This window comes from Ictalurus punctatus, chromosome 6 (genome assembly GCF_001660625.3).
Source record: "Ictalurus punctatus breed USDA103 chromosome 6, Coco_2.0, whole genome shotgun sequence".
In the NCBI taxonomy this organism is placed as follows: Eukaryota; Metazoa; Chordata; class Actinopteri; order Siluriformes; family Ictaluridae; genus Ictalurus; species Ictalurus punctatus.
Window position 1 is genome coordinate 9,187,599 of NC_030421.2, and position 18,822 is coordinate 9,206,420.

The following is an 18,822-nucleotide window of genomic DNA, read 5'->3' on the forward strand; positions in this document are numbered from 1 at the left end:
CTGGTCCTTTACATATAAATTCTAAATAAAGGAGCATCTAGTGCATTTTCAGTGGAAGACTACAGATTAGTTACCTTCACCAAATGAACTCAATTATTCATACACAATTATTTTCATCCATGTTTCTGTGAAACTGAAATAAATAAAAGTTTATTGTCCCAGAACAAATCATGGAGTCATAAATAAACAATTTTTGAGTTCAGAGTTTTTGTTTAGTGCAGTGTACATTGTATGTAAATGACGTTAACTGCAGATTTGTGACTTAAGACATTTGCTGGCTTTAACACTCCAAGAATGAACTTTTGGCATTTTTCGTCACTTAATTTGAATAAGAAAAAAACACACCACAGAAACCTCACAATGGCACTGAAGTAACCATGATGGTAGCAGGCTCAGTGTTAGCTTATTATTTGCAGTCATGAAGGTGACTCTCAAGCTTGTTATAAACTAAACGAGTCACAGACACTCGGCACAGGAAACAGGAAAAACACTTTTATTCATATTACACATCATGTACGATATAGTATGAGATGAGGCGATATGAGATGATGAGATGAATTGAGGGGTGTGTGTGTGTGTGTGTGCACGCACACATTCACTCTGTGTATAATGATTCAGGGACAAAACCTGAGATCAAAACAAGGTGGCAGCAAGAGCTGTATGAATTTTCTGTACGTTTCTGTTTATCCTGGATGGTTGGTTGTGGTAAGGCAGTGCTGTATTCTTGGAATCAATCAAACATTTGGTGATCTTTGTTACGAGGCGCTGACGGAGACAAGCGCGGGCGAGCGGAGAGATGGCGTGTGACTGAACACAGGACGAGAAGCGACTCGGGACCAAGCAGGTAAGCTGTATATCAGGGACGTAGGCAAAAGCGTAGTGAGGGACGAGCGTGAAATCGAGCACCAGGGAAAACACTTATAATGAAACCGGCTTGGTAATCAAACAGAGACGAGGCTGCTGAGCGTTTACTTCGCAAGCGGCTCATGCTACGGAGGCCCTTATATAACCTTAGGTGTGTACAGGTGTTCGTAATCAGAAGTCCGGCGAACTCGAGCGCGGGTATGACTGGGAAGTGTAGTCCTCCTCCGCCACGTCCCTGGGCGGCACTACACTTTGTGAGCTGCCGCACCGATTTCGCCGTGTCGTAACAATCTTGATCTTCCTGCTTTGTGCTAGTCATTTTTACTCATTGTTTATTGACCAAATCCAGACTTAATCATGTCATTTACGAGCTGCAATATTGCTGGAAAGAGAGGCCACTAAATTATTGCATCCTTTAGACATAAGCCAAGTGGATTTTTATTGTGATTTCTCTATATAGCTTGTGTACATAGAATGAAATGCCACTTCTCCTAGACCATGGTGCAACACATGCAGTAGCACAATACACAGGACTACATAAAATAAAGATACATGTCAGCATAAGATGAGTGCAAAAAATACAATAAATACTCCAGTGTTGCTTGGAAAAACTAGTGCAACAATTGTCTGTGAAGTATTGACTTTGATAATAAGTGTAGCAGCAATATTGGGTAAAAGGTATCAGCAAAAAGTGATACTCATAACAGACTCAGAATCCCTGAGTGTCAGATATTTTACCATAGTCTTTTTATTTATTTATTTATTTATTGTTTTTATTGTATCATGAACCCTTGGTTCTTGGTATGTAACACTATAGTTGAGTGTTAGGATAAATACATTCAAACTCAGTTTTTCACAACTCCACACATTTGTTGTTACCATACATTTCCTGTGTTAAATCAATTAGGGTATCTACTGCATTTCCATAAGAGGTCATTTCAAAATAAGACAGATTTATTTCTTTTTTTTACTATATCAAATTTTCTGTGTGTGAAATGTTTATAGACACACGTTGTCAGTTCAGTCCACAAATTTTCTAGTTTCAAGTTTTAACCTTTTGGCTGAAGTTTTAATGTTTTTTCCTGTCTTTCTAGATGATTGTCCTTCCTCATGATGCCATCTATTTTCTGTAATGTACAAGTCCCTTTTGCAGCAAAACACCCCAACAACATGATGTTGCCACCCTCATACTTCATAGTTGGAATGGTGTTCTTCAGATTAAAAGCCTCACCCTTTTTTCCATGCAGAGAGCTTATCATTTTGGTCAACAGTTCAACCTGAAAACTTCGAGCCAAGGCCGACCCCCTTAAGGGTGGATACTTTGGTACCTCATGCCTCCAACTCCTTCACCAGTTCTTTTGTTGTTGTCTTGGGATTCAGTTTCCTAAGGAAGCAAAGGAAGTCCACATTTTTCTGAGGTCTTGAAACATTTAAAATTAATATAGTGTGCTAGTATAGACTATATTGACAGTGTAATCAATATGTGTAACTAATATTTGGATATGATAATAAAGTATAATCTAATATGTATAACCAACATTTAGAATTATTACTTAGAAGCATAATCTAAATCTATAATACACTTGTTGATCAGGTTATATTCTAAGTGTGTATTGAGTTAGATTAATTTTGTGTCTAACTGAATAGTAATTGTTTTTCTGTATAAGCCTGTACCTTTCTGCACAGCAGGCATAATCTAAAACTTTAAACCACTTTCTAACAAGTAGCATTCTAAGTGTTTAAATTGAGTTAGAAGAACCTTGTGTTTTTCTAAATCAGTGTTAATCTGGCAATAAATTAGCAATTAGACAATCACCAGAACTGTGTTTCCAATCAAAGCCCTTTAAGCTTGCAAATCAGCGTCAAAATAAAATATAAGACTTCCAGGAAGAAGGGTACCAGGCTGGGACAATAAGGTGAATTATGGGACAAATTAAAAAAAAGTGTTCTGATAAAACATTTAATAAAATACAACTGAAAACGCATGCGCCACACATTTAAGATGACATGTAGACATGAATAAGTAATTGTGGCAATGAAGATTGATCTGTTTTTAATGAAAATAAGGCAAAACCCTGCCTAAGCTGAGTACGCTGTGGAGAAAGGTAGAAAAAGGGCTGTATGTGTTTGTATAATTCAGACTTCCTACAGAGTTCCTCACTTTATTGTTTCAATAAAGTTTAATTACTTTTTGACATCTACTAACACTGTCTCTAAAGTTTTTTTTGTTAGGCTGGAAAGATTGTTCGCCTCAACACTATATTTCATTTTTAACTGTGTACTATACTAACATGTTGCAACTATAAAAGCCTTGTGTTCCTAAGTGATATATTTATTAATGAGTATTCATGAATTCATCGTAAGGGCTACAGTATATAAAATGTTCAATTTCACTGTAACATAACTTACATGCTAACATACTGCAAACCGCAATCTATTTGAATTGTATCCAGACAAAATGAAAACTAATTCAGTAGTTGAGTTAGTGTTTAATACACCATTAACACACCATAAGATGTGCTCATTCATGGAGTACAGATGATAATTCACTTTGGGGATATGCACTATCCCTGATCCCTAAACTCTAAACATTATGTTATTACACTTTTATGTGTTTTCCATCAACATGGATCTTCATAAAAAATTGCTATGTTAGCTGACAAACCATTTTATAGCGCCTTAAAATTGATATTCCTGGTTATTCTCTCATTCAGGCTCAGTGACGTCCACAGTCCTCTGATGAGATCCAGCTCCCTTAAAGAAGCCCTGAAACGCATGGCTGGATGCCTTTTGCTGACAGTTTTGTGTAATCTTTTCTCTACCTATCTTTAATTCCAGAATACATCTGGGAATTATTTACACACGTACGATTGAAATTGTAAGAATCATTGTTCGAATTGTATTTATCATTTATTTATTATAGGCTAATTAAAACACCTTATTTATTTATTTTATTTAAAAAAAAATATATTCCTACTTGCAATTCCTACATATGAAACATACGTCTTGTGGAAATTATACAAATCAAGCCTGTTATATAAAACATTCACATTTCTTAGTCTGACTAAATTTGAGAATGCGAGCTTTTTTTGAGAGCATGTTAAAGCTGTCAGCTCTTCCATCAGATCTTCCGGATGTGAATGCGCTCTGCTGCTTGCCTGCACTTCACTGTGCGGATTTTCTCCGCAGCTCCTTCATGAAGTGCACCTGAAAGCTGAACATGGCCATCCATGTGGAAGGACTGCTGGCGATCGCGCTCTTTTATCTGCTCATCTTATTTGTTGGAATTTGGGCGGCTTGGAAAAACAAAAACGCTGGGGTTGGAGACAGTACAGTCCAGAGTCAGTCTATAATGGTGGGAGGACGGGACATTGGACTCTTTGTCGGTGGATTTACTATGACCGGTAAGTTTAATGTGAAACTGGAAATCAAGTTGGAAAAATAATATACTTTAGATAGCAATGTAATTGATGTTTCCTCCGACTTTAAAACGACATATTATTTTGTTTAAATAATAATAATAATAATAATAATAATAATAATAATAATAATAATAATAATAATAATGTTCGAGGATACACGAGGATAAAGGCACTTAAACATGAGCTAATGCTTAATACTGATTATAAATGTATTAAAGGCAGCCCAGATACTGTATTTTCCTTGAAAAACGTTGAATTATTGATGTCTAGAGAAAAAGACATGCAAATGAAACAATCACTACGAACTGTTTCAGTGAAAATCGATTTGGTTTTAATGTGAATTTTATTATAATATTTTTATTGCCTTATGTATCTTAAGTGCATTTAAAGAATACAATACAATAGTACAGTACACAGACTAGTGAAGAGACTATGTAGACTCTCTCTCTCTCTCTCTCTCTCTCTCTCTCTCTCTCTCTCTCCACCCACACACAAACACACACACACACACACACACACACACACACACACACACACTTTGTAATTGTACTGCAAGCAAGTGTAGTGATTTCGTGTGTGTTTTATGTTCCTGAAAACCTCTAGCCACGTGGGTTGGTGGTGGATATATCAATGGAACAGCAGAGCATGTGTATTTGCCTGGCTATGGACTGGCATGGGCACAGGCACCCTTTGGTTATGCACTTAGCTTGGTAGTAGGTAGGACTCTCTCACACACATTACATACCTGATGTTTTATGAATGCACAACTCCAGCTGCTGTCTAATTTAGACATTTATAAATGTTGTTTTCCCAGGATTGTCAGTTTCTCTTCTGAAACTGCACTAGTTTAAGTCAAATTGCTGCTGCCTGGGTTCCACACTTCAGCTGACACTTCCTAGAAATAACTCAGCTGTTTAATATTGACATTGTCAGGATGTATAGCCAATACTCATTTTGTTAATAGCCCTATTATTGAAAAAAAAGTAAAGGGATGAATTCCAGAAGAACTTTAGGCAGCACGTGTCAGCATGTGTTTTTGATATTACATTTCCATATTTTCCTTTCATAGGGAAACATTTTGTTAACATGTATGCAGTTCATGCTAAATGTTGAACATTAGCATTGTTCATGTTTCTTACACTCCTGTCTTTGTGCTTTAGGTGGTCTATTCTTTGCCAAGCCAATGCGGTCCAGGGGATATGTAACCATGCTCGATCCCTTTCAGCAGCTTTATGGGAAGAGAATGGGTGGCCTTCTCTTTATACCAGCCTTGATGGGAGAAATCTTCTGGTCAGCAGCCATTTTGTCAGCACTGGGTATGGAAATGCTCCACTGTTAATTAGACCACATTATAGTTGTGAATGCTTAATACATTCAACCTCACACAAGATGAAGCAGTGTATAAACATACAATGGGGGAAATAAGTATTGAATGCGTCAAAAGTTTTTTCAGTAAATATATTTCCAATGACGCTGTTCACATGAAATTTTCACCAGGCATCGGTATTAACTCACGAAATCCACAAATATAAAGAATTCACAAGATTAAAGTCCATAAATGAAGTTATGTGTAATAAAGTGGAATGACACAGGAAAAAAGTATTGAACATGATAAGAAAAAGCAGTTCTCCAAGGCAAGGAACCAGCTGAAATCCGTAAGTAATTAGTAATTATACCTCCTCTCTGTGCAAATTAATATCAGCTGTGTTAATAAACTGATGGTCTATAAAAAAGCTTTTCGTTACCAAGGTGTCACACAAGAAACATCTCCTGATGGGTGAAAGCAAAGAGCTCCCCCAAGACCTTCACAACCTTATTGTTGCGAAACATATTGATGGAATCGGATACAGATGGATTTCAAAACTTCTGAATCTTCCAGTAAGCACCACTGGGGCCATTATCCGCAAGTAGAAACAACATCACTCCGTCATCAACCGGCCACACATAGGATACTTCAATCCTTTTTTTAAAAAAATTAAAAAAAAAAAAAAAACTTTTTCTTGTCATTCTGCTTTATTACACATAACTTAATTTATGGACTTTAATGTTTGGATTTCTTTAGTTATTACTGATGTCTGGTGAAAATTTAATGTGAACAGCCTCTTTGGAAATATATTTGCTGAAATAAATGTTAACACCTTAAATACTTATAACCCTCACTGTGTGTGTGTGTGTGTGTTATATATATATATATATATTAGTACTTTACCAATATTTAGAGCCAATAAATCAGGTCTCCAAATGACAAATTAACACACAGGAAAGAGGCCCTGACCCACTGAAAAGAAGGTCTGATGACCTGGGGTGACATCCACTTGGACTGGACTTCCTGAAAACTGGAACAGATTACTCAAACACAAACATACTGTATACAGAAGCACTGAGAATATCAGGTTTATGTGAATATTATATGAATTTTACACTTATTTCTAAGCATCCTTCCTCAACAGGTGCCACCTTAAGTGTCATAGTGGATATCAACATCAACATGTCTGTTATATTATCAGCACTGATTGCCATCTTCTACACACTGGTGGGCGGGCTATACTCAGTGGCGTACACGGATGTGGTTCAACTTTTCTGCATTTTTATAGGCTTGGTGAGTCTTAATGGAATCCCTACTGCATGCACATAAAATCTCAGCTAATTATTCAGTAACTAAAATTAAACCAATTGGACTTTAATATAGTTCTGAAAATGTGGAATATACTGTAAGTCTGGCCTATGGGTTCAATTTTGTATAATATGTATTGTATTTTTAGATGACGCTATTTATACACAATTAACACTGTGCAAATGAATACATAATGTTTTGGCATAATGTAATGTAACTTCATTGCAGAACAGCACCAACATGATCTTGATAAAAATAAATTAATGTGCATTAGGCAAGATTGATCATAATTAAGCAACATTAGGGCTCTAAATGTTAAAAAGGTAGAGGTGGATACAATTGGAATATTTCTTTTTGCTCTTTGAACCCACTCCCTATTCCTGTCTATGCACACAAAGCTCCGCCCTAAGAACCTACAGTGGTTCAAGTAGAGTTAGCATGCTAACTAGAGATAGCAATGCTGCCATGACATACGACTTTCAAACGCACTTGGACATTCAACTGCCTGAAAGCCATACAACACAGAAAATTCAGCTCATAATTATTTATGGGTACTGTCATTGTCCTTTTTTCTTTGTAATGAAAAACCAAACATCTCCTTGTTTTGTTATGTAAAGTTGGGCATTCGAACAGTTCAGAGCTTTATACAGATTGTGATTACATACCTGTCCAGGAGCAAAACTGCTCATTCTGTATCCACCTTAATTCCCTTCATCAGTAATAAATTACTTCATTATAGAAAAAAACATTGGCAGTTTTTTTCTGGTTTTGCTGTGTTTTTTACTGTGGCTTTAAAATTGGATTCATTGATAGTATTTCATTAATATGGCCTACACTACACTCACAGAGTACGTTATTAGGAACACCTGTACGCCTACTCATTTATGCAAATATCTAAACAGCCAATCGTGTGGCAGCAGTGCAATGCATAAAATTGTGCAGATACAGGCCAGTAGGTTCAGATAATGCTCACATCAACAATCAGAATGGGGGAAAATGTGATTGCAGCAGTTGTAATGTTTATTGCGGCTTATTGCAGCATGGAATGATTATTGGGGCCAGACAGGTTTTTGAGTATTTCTTTTTGAGTACAGTCGCTATGGTTTACTCAGAATGGTGTGAAAACAAAACATCTAGTGACCATTTGCTGTTGCTCACACTTTAATATTAGAAAATTGTCGGAGGAGCTAACTAAGTTAGCACCAGTGTGCAGCAACTTGCTTGTATAGTGCTGTGAAAGAGTGATGCGATTTCTTCTGTTTTTGTGTATATCTCATACTAAATAGTTTTAGATCTTCAAGCAAAATGCAACATAAAACACAGGAACCTGAGTAAACACACAATACAGTTCTTTTAATTATTTTTATTATTGAAACAAAAAAGTTATCTAACACGTGTGTGAAAAACAAATTGCCCCCTTAAACTTAAAATTTGGTTGTGCTACCTTTAGCAGCAACCAAAACTTCAGATAACTGGAGATCAGTCTTTCACAGCAATGTGGTGGAATGTTGGCCGACTCTTCTTTGCAGAACTGCTTTAGTTCAGCCACACTGGAGGTTTTTCAAGCATGAGCTGTCTGTTTAAGGTCCTGCACAGCACCTGAATTGGTTCAAGTCAGGAGTATGCTACTCCAACACTTTGATAATTTTTTTTTGAGCCATTCGGACGTGGACTAACTCCTAGGCTTTGGATCATTGTCTTGCCCCATAATCCAGTTGCACTTGAGTTTCAACTTACGGACGGAAGACCATTCTCCTTTAGGATTTTCTGGTAGAGAGCAGAATTAATTTTTCCCTCAATTATTGCAAGTTGCCCAGGACCTGAAGCAGCAAAGCATCCACACACCAGCACACCGCCATCACCATGCTTGACCATAGGTAGGATGTTCTTTTTGTGAAATACTCTGTTTGGTTTTACACCAGATGTAACAGGAACCCTGTCTTCCAAACAGTTCCACTTTTGACTCATCAGTCCACAGAACATTCTCCCAAAAGGTTTTAGGATCATAAAGGTATTGGCAAAATTCAGAAGAGCCTTAATGTGGTTCTGAGTTAGCAGTGGTTTTCACCTCGCCACTCGTCCATGGATGCCAGTGTCCATGGATTTTTCCCCAGTGTCTTTCTGATAGTGGAATGAACAGTGACAGTGCCCTTTATTTATGCAAGAGAAGCCTATAGTTTCTTTGATGTTGTCCTTGGCTCTTTTGTGCCTTGCTGGATGAGTAGTAGCTGTGCTCTTGGAGGAATTTTGGAAGGTCGGCTACTTCTGGGAATGTTCACTGCTGTGATGAGTTTTTCCATTTGGAGATAATGGGTCTCACTGTGGTCCTTTGGAGTCCCAGAGCCTTTGAAATAGTTTTGTAACCTTCCCATACTGATGTATTTCAATCACCATCACCACCTTCCTCATCATTTCTGGAATTTCTTTGCATTTTGGCATAGTGTATTACTGGGTAAGACCTTTTCACCAGTTTCATGCTGTTGAAAAAGTTCTATTTAAGTGTTGATTTGATTGAATAGGGTTTGCAGTAATCAAGCCTGGTTGCGTCTAGTCCAGCTGAACCCCATTATGAATGTAGTTTCATAGATTTGGGGAATTAGTAACTATGGGGGCAAATACATTTTTCACAGGCCCAGTTGGTATTAAATAATTTATTTTGCTTCAATAAATATCATTATGATTTAAAAACTTTATTTTGTGTTTACTCAGGTTGCCTTTGTTTTATCTTAGATTTTGTTTTAATTTCTGAAACAGTTTAGTATGAGATATACAAAGAACAGCACTGTATTAAATTTCAATTCTATAATTAAAAAAAAGTGTAGTTAACTAGGTTTTGTTTCTTATATCACCCTACAGCTCTCGCCTGGTTTCCCACTGAAGCTAAGCAGGGTTGGGCCTGGCAAGTACCTTCATGGGAGACATCCATGGGGAAACTAAGGTTGCTGCTGGAAGTGGTATTAATGATATAAATTAGTGAGCGGGTGCTCACCCTGCCCCAGTATAGTGACAGGAACACTATACTGTAAAAACAGCACCGTCTTTCACATGAGACATTAAACCGAGGTCCTGACTCTCTGTGGTCATTAAAAATCCCTGGAGACTTCTTGTAAAGTGTAGGGGTATCCCCAGTAACAGTCCTGGCGAAATTCCCCTATTGGCCCTTGTCTATCATGGCCCCCTAATAATCTCCATCCCTGAACTGGCTACATCACTTTCCTCTCCACCAATAGTTAGTGTGTGGTGGACATTCTGGAGCACTATGGCTGCCGTCACATCATCCAGATGGATGCTACACACTGGTGGTGGTTGAGAAGACTCCCTCCCCACACACACACACACACACACACACACACAATGTAAAGTGCTTTGAGTGCCTACTAAATATAGATTATATAGATTTTTCTATATGAATCTAAGGAATTATTATTCTTTTCCTAATTGATATCATAGCATAGTAAATATATTTAAAATTATAATGAATTTAGTTTAAATAAAAACCTCAGCAGCTCCACTATCTCACTTAATATTGTGGCTGTAACCCGAATCCACTCATCTATAGATGCATGAATAGATGATTCTAGGTGGCGATGTGAGAGCCACATCTGGGCAGATTTCATGCAGGCAGATCTGTAGCAGACTGATACAGAAAAGTGGATCTGGATTGGAGTCATCTGCTGTCTGAGTATCTGACTATGTCCTGAAATCACACCAAAGGGGTGAAATGACTGCAACTTTTATCTGAATTTGTTGTACAGGTGTCTAGATTCATGAACCGAATCTGCACTGGAGCCGGTCCAAAGCCGCTAAACAGAGGTGACTGTTATGCAGATTTGCCAGAGAAAATGTGGATCCAGTTTGGAGTCGTCTGCTATCTAGATCACAATGTTTTTTGTTTTTCACACCATGAACTCGTGTGTGAAAATCCCAAGAGATCAGCAGTTTTTTTAAATACTCAAACCAGCATGTCTGGTGTCAACAACCATGCCATGGTTAAAGTCACTGAGATCATATTTCTTCTCCATTTTGATGTTTAATGTGAACATTAACTGAAGCTCTTAATCTGTATGTGCATGATTGTATACACTGTGCTGCTGCCATACGATTGGCTGATTAGATAATAGGCCAAAAGTATGTGCACCCTTGACCATCACACTTATATGTTGCTTGTTGATCACCCCATTCCAGATTTAGTCCCTTTTTTTTGCTGCTATGATAACCTTAATTGATTAAGTATCATATTTCAGGTCTATGTATGCAGCAAGAACAAAATACACACACAAAAAAGTTGGGTCAATTTTTTTTTTTTGGCTTGTTCTATTTTGTTTTATTTAAGTCTACTAGCAAAGTTGTTGAATATTCTGAGACAAAGTTTCCTTGTTTTGCAGTGGATCAGTGTACCTTTTGCTTTAGCTAACCCTGCAGTGTCAGACATCAGTGTGACAGCAGTGAAAAAAGTATTTCAGACCCCGTGGCTGGGCAAAATTCATTCTTCAGATGGTTGGATGTGGGCAGATAACTTTTGCCTTCTGGTAAGTGTGTTAAGTAAGGAATAAAATAGAACAGTGTATGGTATTATAGGAAAATATTCAGGGACAGGGAGGTGTGATGAAGTGGAGTTACTGTTACCACCCTTGATTATTGTCCAATAATAGCAAATCCCAGTGTATTTTTAGTCCTCTTATAACATAGCACTTGTCCGTAATTACATGTACCTTTCAGAAAACAATTAAGGTCCTGTTTTCTCTGTTTTAATCTAATAAGAAAAATCTTTACTACTTTACTTTTTTAAAGAGGCCAAAAATAAATAGTATGGTAACACTGGTGTGGCAGTTCATATATCTATTTTTTGTGTATGTGTCTCTATGGTCCATGCATAATTGTTGTTTGTCCTGTTCTTTAAAAGTTTGTACCTGTTTGGGTGTTTACTATGGTGGTTTTGTGTTTTATAGATGTTGGGGGGGATTCCCTGGCAGGTCTATTTTCAACGTGTTCTTTCTGCTTCTTCAGCTACTTACGCCCAAGTCCTCTCGTTCCTGGCTGCCTTCGGCTGCCTCATTATGGCGCTCCCTTCCATTCTAATTGGAGCCATAGGGGCATCTACAGGTAGGGCATTTAACCTGATCTTGTAAATACTGTATATATACACACTATATTGCCAAACCTTGGCCAACCATGTCCTTACAATAAGTAGTTTGCTTGTGCACAGGGTCATTATCATGCTGGAACAGGTTTGTGACCTTTAGATATAGTACTAGTAAGGACGACTTAATGCTACAGCACACAAACACGTTTTAGACCAGTCCAACTTTGTGGCAACAGTTTGGAGAAGGCCTACATATGGGTGTGATGGTCAGGTGTTCACATATTTTTGGCCATATAGTGTATATTCAGCTTCAATTCCAAGTTTTGCTCCTGCGCATTAATATGGACACTTAAATGGGACCCTCCTGTGCAAACTTCTTCATTGGATTTAACAGACAAAAGTTTTTTGAAGAATTAGCTGGACATGCACCTGCACCATTTCTTATGCATATTGATGACATCTTTGGCATTACCAACTGCACAATTGAGGAGCTCCAATTTGTTATTTCCTCATACACAGCCCTGGAATGTACATGGAGCATTGCTCACCCTGGATCAAGTTTAAATTCCTGACTTCTTATCTTTGAAGTCAATAGATTCCACTTTGAAAGCCATCATCCATTAATAACTGTTAGTTTCACTCTCAGTCCTACTTGGAAACTCTTCCCAAACACTACAAAGCAAATCATTCCTTATTCACAGCTAATGAGACTTAAACATGTCTACAGTGAGAATGGAGACTTTTTCCAGAAGTGTAAGGAAACGTGCAATTAATTTAACAACTCTGGATTCCATAAGAATGCTATTGATCATGCCATGGCCCATGCTAGAACTGTTGAGAGAACCGATGCAGTGACCGCTACACATTCTACTGCTAGGACAGAAAAATTTCCTTTGGTGCTTACTTATCATCCAACTAATATAAGCAGTGATGGATTTTATACTTAAACTTCAAAATTCTCCAGGACAATCCTGAGACAGCTTATGTTTTTAAGGAACCTCCACTCCCCTCCTACATACAGGACAAGATCATCAAAGACCTGCTTGTCAGGAGTGAATTTAATGATCAGCCCAAAAGAATCCACGGCACTCTTGCATACAACCATTTGAAATGTTCCACAGATTCCTTAATACAGTCACTAAAATCACAGGCCCTAAAGGATTATTTTATTGTTATTCGCCATTACCCATCACGTCTTGTGCATCACTGCATAAGGTGTTTATTGTCTTTCCTGTAAGTAAAACCAAGAGGAGACCTGCTTTTTTAAAAAAAAAAAAACCCTCATTCCATCAGGATGAATGATTTCTCATTTCCAGTGGCAAAACACTTCAACAGTGATGTACATAACATTAATTACATCTTTATGTGCATCGCCAATTTTTGTTATGAGAGTAGTCAAGTGAGGAAAAGTAAGGAGAAAAAGCTCATCTATACTTTCTGAACTTTAGAACCACAAGGAATGATACAGCTATTACATCGTCAAGCATTTCTAATTTCCACTGATTTTACAATCTCAGAAGGACTCTGTTTACATTGGAAAAAAAAATGGCATAGCAAATACTAAAAAAACTCTCAAATTCATGCAAATATTTCAAAGATTCTACTTTTCACTCAAGTTGTTGTCCATAATATAATGTGTAATGTAAATTCAATTAGAAAAGAATGCAAAACAGCCATCACATTAAAACCACCTGCCTAATATTGTGTAGGTTCCCCTTGTGCCACCAAAACAGCTCTTTACTGTCAAGGCATGGACTCCACAAGACCTCTGATGGTGTACTGTGGTATCTGGCACCAACACGTTAGCACCAGATCCTTTAAGTCCTGTAAGTTCCATGGTGGGGCCTCCATGGATCAGACTTGTTTGTCCGGCACATCCCACAAATGCTTGATCAGATTGAGATCTGGAGAATTTGGAAGTGAACACCTTGAACTCTTTGTCAAGTCCCTCAAACCATTCCTGAACAACTTTTTGCAGTGTGGCAGGGTGTATTATCCTGCTGAAAGAGGTCGCTGCAGTTGGGAATACTGTTGCTGTGAAGAGATGTACTTAGTCTGCAACAATGTTTAGGTAGGTGGTATGTGTCAAAGTAACATCCACATGAATGCCAGGACCCAAGGTTTCCCAGCAGAACATTGCCCAGAGCATCACACTGCCTCTGCCAGCTTGCCTTCTTCCCATAGTGCATCCTGGTGCCATCTCTTCTTCTGGTAAGTGACACACATGCACCCGGCTGTCCACATGATGTAAAAGAAAACGTGATTCATCAGACTAGATCACCTTCTTCCACTGCTCCATGGTCCAGTTCTGATGCTCACGTGCCCATTGTAGGCACTTTCGGCAGTGGACAGGGCTCAGCATGGGTACTCTGACCAGTCTGCGAATATTACATTCATCTCTTTTTTTCCCATCAGGAGGATGGCAGTTACTGGCTAAAATGAAGATCTGACATATTGAATATTTTTTAAAAAAAGGTTACATAAAAAACTGTAATAAAATGTAAATAAATTACCTGAAGCAGAGGGATATTGTATTGCCAGGCAGTGAACAGAGCAGGAGGGCAAATAGAAGAAACGGTAATCTGATTTCTCTTTGAACTTTAATAAAACAGTGAAGAAGTTTTTGAATAAAACATTTTTTTTTAGGTTTTCTGGCTGTACATTAGTAAAAGTGTTTTAATTCAAGCTCACTTTAGAGATTTGGGGGATTCAACAGACCAAAACAGACATGCACATCTCTAGGTGGCTCCTGTCATCTATAGATGAAGAACACTAGTTGCAAAATGAGTGAATAAATTAAAATTAAGTAAATATTACATCAGAAGTGACCACTAAATTAATAAATTTTGTTGATCCAGCTTTTGATCCAAACACTAATCAGAACTGCTTACTGCTTTATTACATCCGTTAATATAATTGTGGTTACTATAGATATTGCATGTAAATAACTTTACTGCCATGTTTTGTGTAATATCATGAAACCTGTACTGTTTGTGTTTATTATTAAAACATTAGTGAATGTGTTTAATAACAAACATTTTAATCAGCATGATCAATAATGGATTTTTTCAGACTGGAACCAGACATCATATGGCTCTGTGCCACCGACAGACAAAGATGAATCAGACATGATTCTGCCTATTGTGCTTCAACATCTTTGCCCACCTTTCATCTCGTTCTTCGGCTTGGGGGCCGTTTCAGCCGCTGTGATGTCATCAGCAGATTCGTCCATTCTTTCAGCAAGTTCAATGTTTGCGCGCAACGTCTACCAGCTTGCTTTCCGTCAGTCGGTAAGGAGCTGATCACAGACCAACACACGCACTCATGTCTTGAGTTCAGTGCTTAGTATTTGTTGTCTCTTTGACCAAGATCATCCTTAATGATCTTACAGCAATACAAAACAGTATTTTATTTTATTTATTACTTTGTCTTAGTGTGCGTTTGTGTGTGTGTGTGTGTGTGTGTGTGTGTGTGTGTGTGTGTGTGTGTGAGAGAGAGAGTGCAAATAAGAGATGGAGAAAATGTGGCAGCATATTTTACCTCATTATTCTCAGATCCAAACTAAATCACTGTATATATTTACTTTTTAGTAAATAAAAATGGAACAAAGCACATGGTCACATGGTTAAATGTTAAATTATGTATATTTCAAACCCTGCTTTTCATTCTAAAATGGGAATTTAGATGTTCTATTATACTATTGTTTCATTTTTTATTATAATTTGAGGCAAAATGACCATACGAGTCAATGTTATGACCAATACAATCCAGCATCTTATTGCTTAGTTTTAATGAAACAACCCTTTGTTTCTGTTTAAAATAAAAAAAAGTTTACTTTTTTGCTTATTAGATGTTTTTCATCTTAGGTGATTTGACTTAAACATGTTTATGGGATTTGTGTCTATTTCCAGTAATATTTTGAGAAGAAGAATTTGTCAAAAGACACAATGAAAAGTTGCTAAGTACTCAGCAGATCATGGGAGTTAATAAAGCAGTCCTCTTCTATTCGGCTAGTGTTGTTTTTCGATATTAAACCAGACTATTATCTGATACAGCTATCTTTTATTTCTGTGTAGGCATCTGACCAAGAAATTGTCTGGGTGATGCGAATCACAATCTTCGTGTTTGGTGCTTTGGCCACAGCCATGGCTCTCCTGACTGGAACGGTTTACGGCCTGTGGTACTTGAGCTCGGATCTTGTCTATATTATCATCTTTCCTCAGCTAATTAGCGTGCTCTTCGTTAAGGGAACCAATACTTATGGTTCAGTAGCTGGCTACATCTTTGGCTTGTTTCTGAGAATCGGTGGTGGAGAACCCTACCTCAAGCTTCCGCCTTTCATCTACTACCCAGGTTGGTATGAAGAAGAGAAAGTGCACCATCTGACCAAAGAGGTGGAGCATGTTGTGGTGCAGAAGTTCCCTTTCAAGACTGTAGCCATGCTAGCTTCACTTTTGGGCAATGCCGTCTTCTCATACACAGCAAAGTATCTCTTTGAGAGCGGCACACTCTCTCCCAGGTATGACTTTTTGAATGCTGTGGTTGCCAAGCACAGCAAAGAAATCATGGACAAGACAATTCTTGTAAGCAATGACAACATCATCCTGTCAGAAATGGCTCCAGTTAAACCAAGGACTGCATCCTCCTTGGCAGGAACATTCATGAACCCAGAGGTGCTTATCGATGAAAGAGAAATCAATGCAGAACTGAATAGTGAATGTGAATAGGGAGTTTCTGTCACTTATGTGTGACTGAGTGGAACATCTGTTAAGATTACTAAAACTTCATGCCGGTTTAATGAATATTTTTTGGTATGTTGTTAAGTTGCTACTCCAGAAAGTAATACTTAAAATGAAAATCTGATCTGTTGAAGTTAAATGTCTAACAGAGCAGCCTTGCAACACTTTATAGAAAGGGTGAGTCAACTAAGTGCAATATAAAATGAGGGTAATTATGAAACATAATTTATCATTCTTTTTTCTCATGCTAGTCAGAGCTATAATATTTTGATATAATTAGTAACTGTTTATAGTGTTTTACAAAGTTTTTAAGGAGTAGAATACATTTTTCAGTTCAGAAATCTCAAACTCATTCTTTTAAACAGTTAGAGTTAGTACACTAGCTAAGCATAGAAACACAGTTGCCAATAAACAACCTCGGCTTAAATGTAAGGCAAAAGCACAGGCCATATCATCATTTTGGATACTCTCCTTATTAATGTGTACAGGCATGGCTGAAGGCAGGTGATAAATCCTCAACAGCTAAAATAGGCGTTTGCTGAGCTTTTCAGTAATTTCCATATTTAGCTAGTTTTCTAAACTTCTGTCAAGTTTGTTTAGAATTGGCAGGAGTATGACAAATCATGGTTCACAAGCTATTTTTTGGAGACTTTAAGACAGAAACAGATTGAATGAAACTCTTTTTTGTCACATGTCCATGATATAAATGTAATGTAATGTAACATTAGTATCAGTGAAAGCAGTAGAGCTTTGTGCTCCACTCATAGATCAATAAAACCCTCAAACTCCAGCCAGTGGCTTGTTATTGCTTGTTAGAGCTTATATATAAAGCTCTGTATCAATCCATAGAGTTTTTTTTTTTCAGTAGAGTTATATAGGTTTTGGGTCTAAAATTCTCCAGTGTGGCTGTTGATATGTAACTGATTTCAACCTGTAAAAGAAACTGATGATGAATGAAATAGATTTTAATAGAGAAGTTGATTTAGTGTGTGTAGGTTCTCTCTGTAATCTGTTGCTTGTGTGTAATATTGTGAAGACAGTATTTCTGTAGTGAGAGCAACAGTTCTTATAATATTCACTGTGATCAATTAATATATAATAAAAATGAGTTGTTTTGGTGATGGAATAAGTTACAAATGTATTCTTTATGGTATCATTCAATTCAGTTAAATTCAATTTTATTTGTATAGCGCTTTTTACAATAGACATTGTCTCAAAGCAGCTTTACAGAAATATCAACATGGTATACAGATATTAAAGGTGCGAATTTATCCCAACTGAGCAAGCCACTGAGTGGCGACGGTGGCAAGGAAAAACTCCCTAAGATGTTTTAAGAGGAAGAAACCTTGAGAGGAACCCGACTCAGAAGGGAACCCATCCTCATCTGGGCAACAACAGTTACTGTGAAAAAGTTCATTATGGATTTATATGAAGTCTGTATGGCCTTAGGAGCAGCCGTAGTCCCAGCAGTCTGGAATTAAAGAAGATTTGAGCTCCATCCAGAGGCAGAAAGGATCTGGATCTCTAGTATCTCCATAAATTCGTGTGGGGCTCGGCGAAAGGAGAGAGGGAGAAAAAAGATAATTATGACTGCAAAGTAGTAGAACAGAATCTAGTCAGGGTAGGCTTGAGTGAACAAATACGTTTTAAGCCTAGACTTAAACACTGAGACTGTGTCTGAGTCCCGAACACTAATAGGAAGACTGTTCCATAACTGTGGGGCTCTATAAGAGAAAGCTCTTCCCCCTGCTGTAGCCTTCACTATTCGAGGTACCGTCAAATAGGCTGCATCTTTTGATCTAAGTAGGCGTGGCGGATCATATAAAACCAAAAGGTCGCTTAGATATTGTGGTGCGAGACCATTTAGTGCTTTATAGGTTAATAAAAGTATTTTATAGTTAATGCGAGATTTTATTGGGAGCCAATGCAGTATTGATAATATCGGTGTGATATGGTCGTACCTTCTAGTTCTAGTTAGGACTCTAGCAGCTGCATTCTGGACTAACTGGAGCTTATTTATATTCCTACTGGAACATCCAGACAGTAAGGCATTACAGTAATCTAATCTAGAGGTGACGAATGCATGAACTAGTATTTCCG

At 37.6% G+C, this 18,822-nt stretch overlaps 1 protein-coding gene across 1 annotated transcript; it reads left to right on the forward strand.

The window, feature by feature from the left end:
• Positions 1-4,066: 4,066 nt before the first annotated feature.
• LOC108261081 (high-affinity choline transporter 1) lies at positions 4,067-17,784 on the forward strand. The gene is made up of 8 exons (XM_017461942.3): positions 4,067-4,268; positions 4,890-5,003; positions 5,447-5,602; positions 6,737-6,885; positions 11,286-11,429; positions 11,850-12,003; positions 15,056-15,273; positions 16,060-17,784. Exons 1-8 carry the CDS (start codon positions 4,085-4,087, stop codon positions 16,708-16,710), a joined length of 1,770 nt encoding a protein of 589 aa, XP_017317431.1. The 5' UTR covers positions 4,067-4,084; the 3' UTR covers positions 16,711-17,784.
• The last annotated feature ends 1,038 nt before the right edge of the window (positions 17,785-18,822 follow it).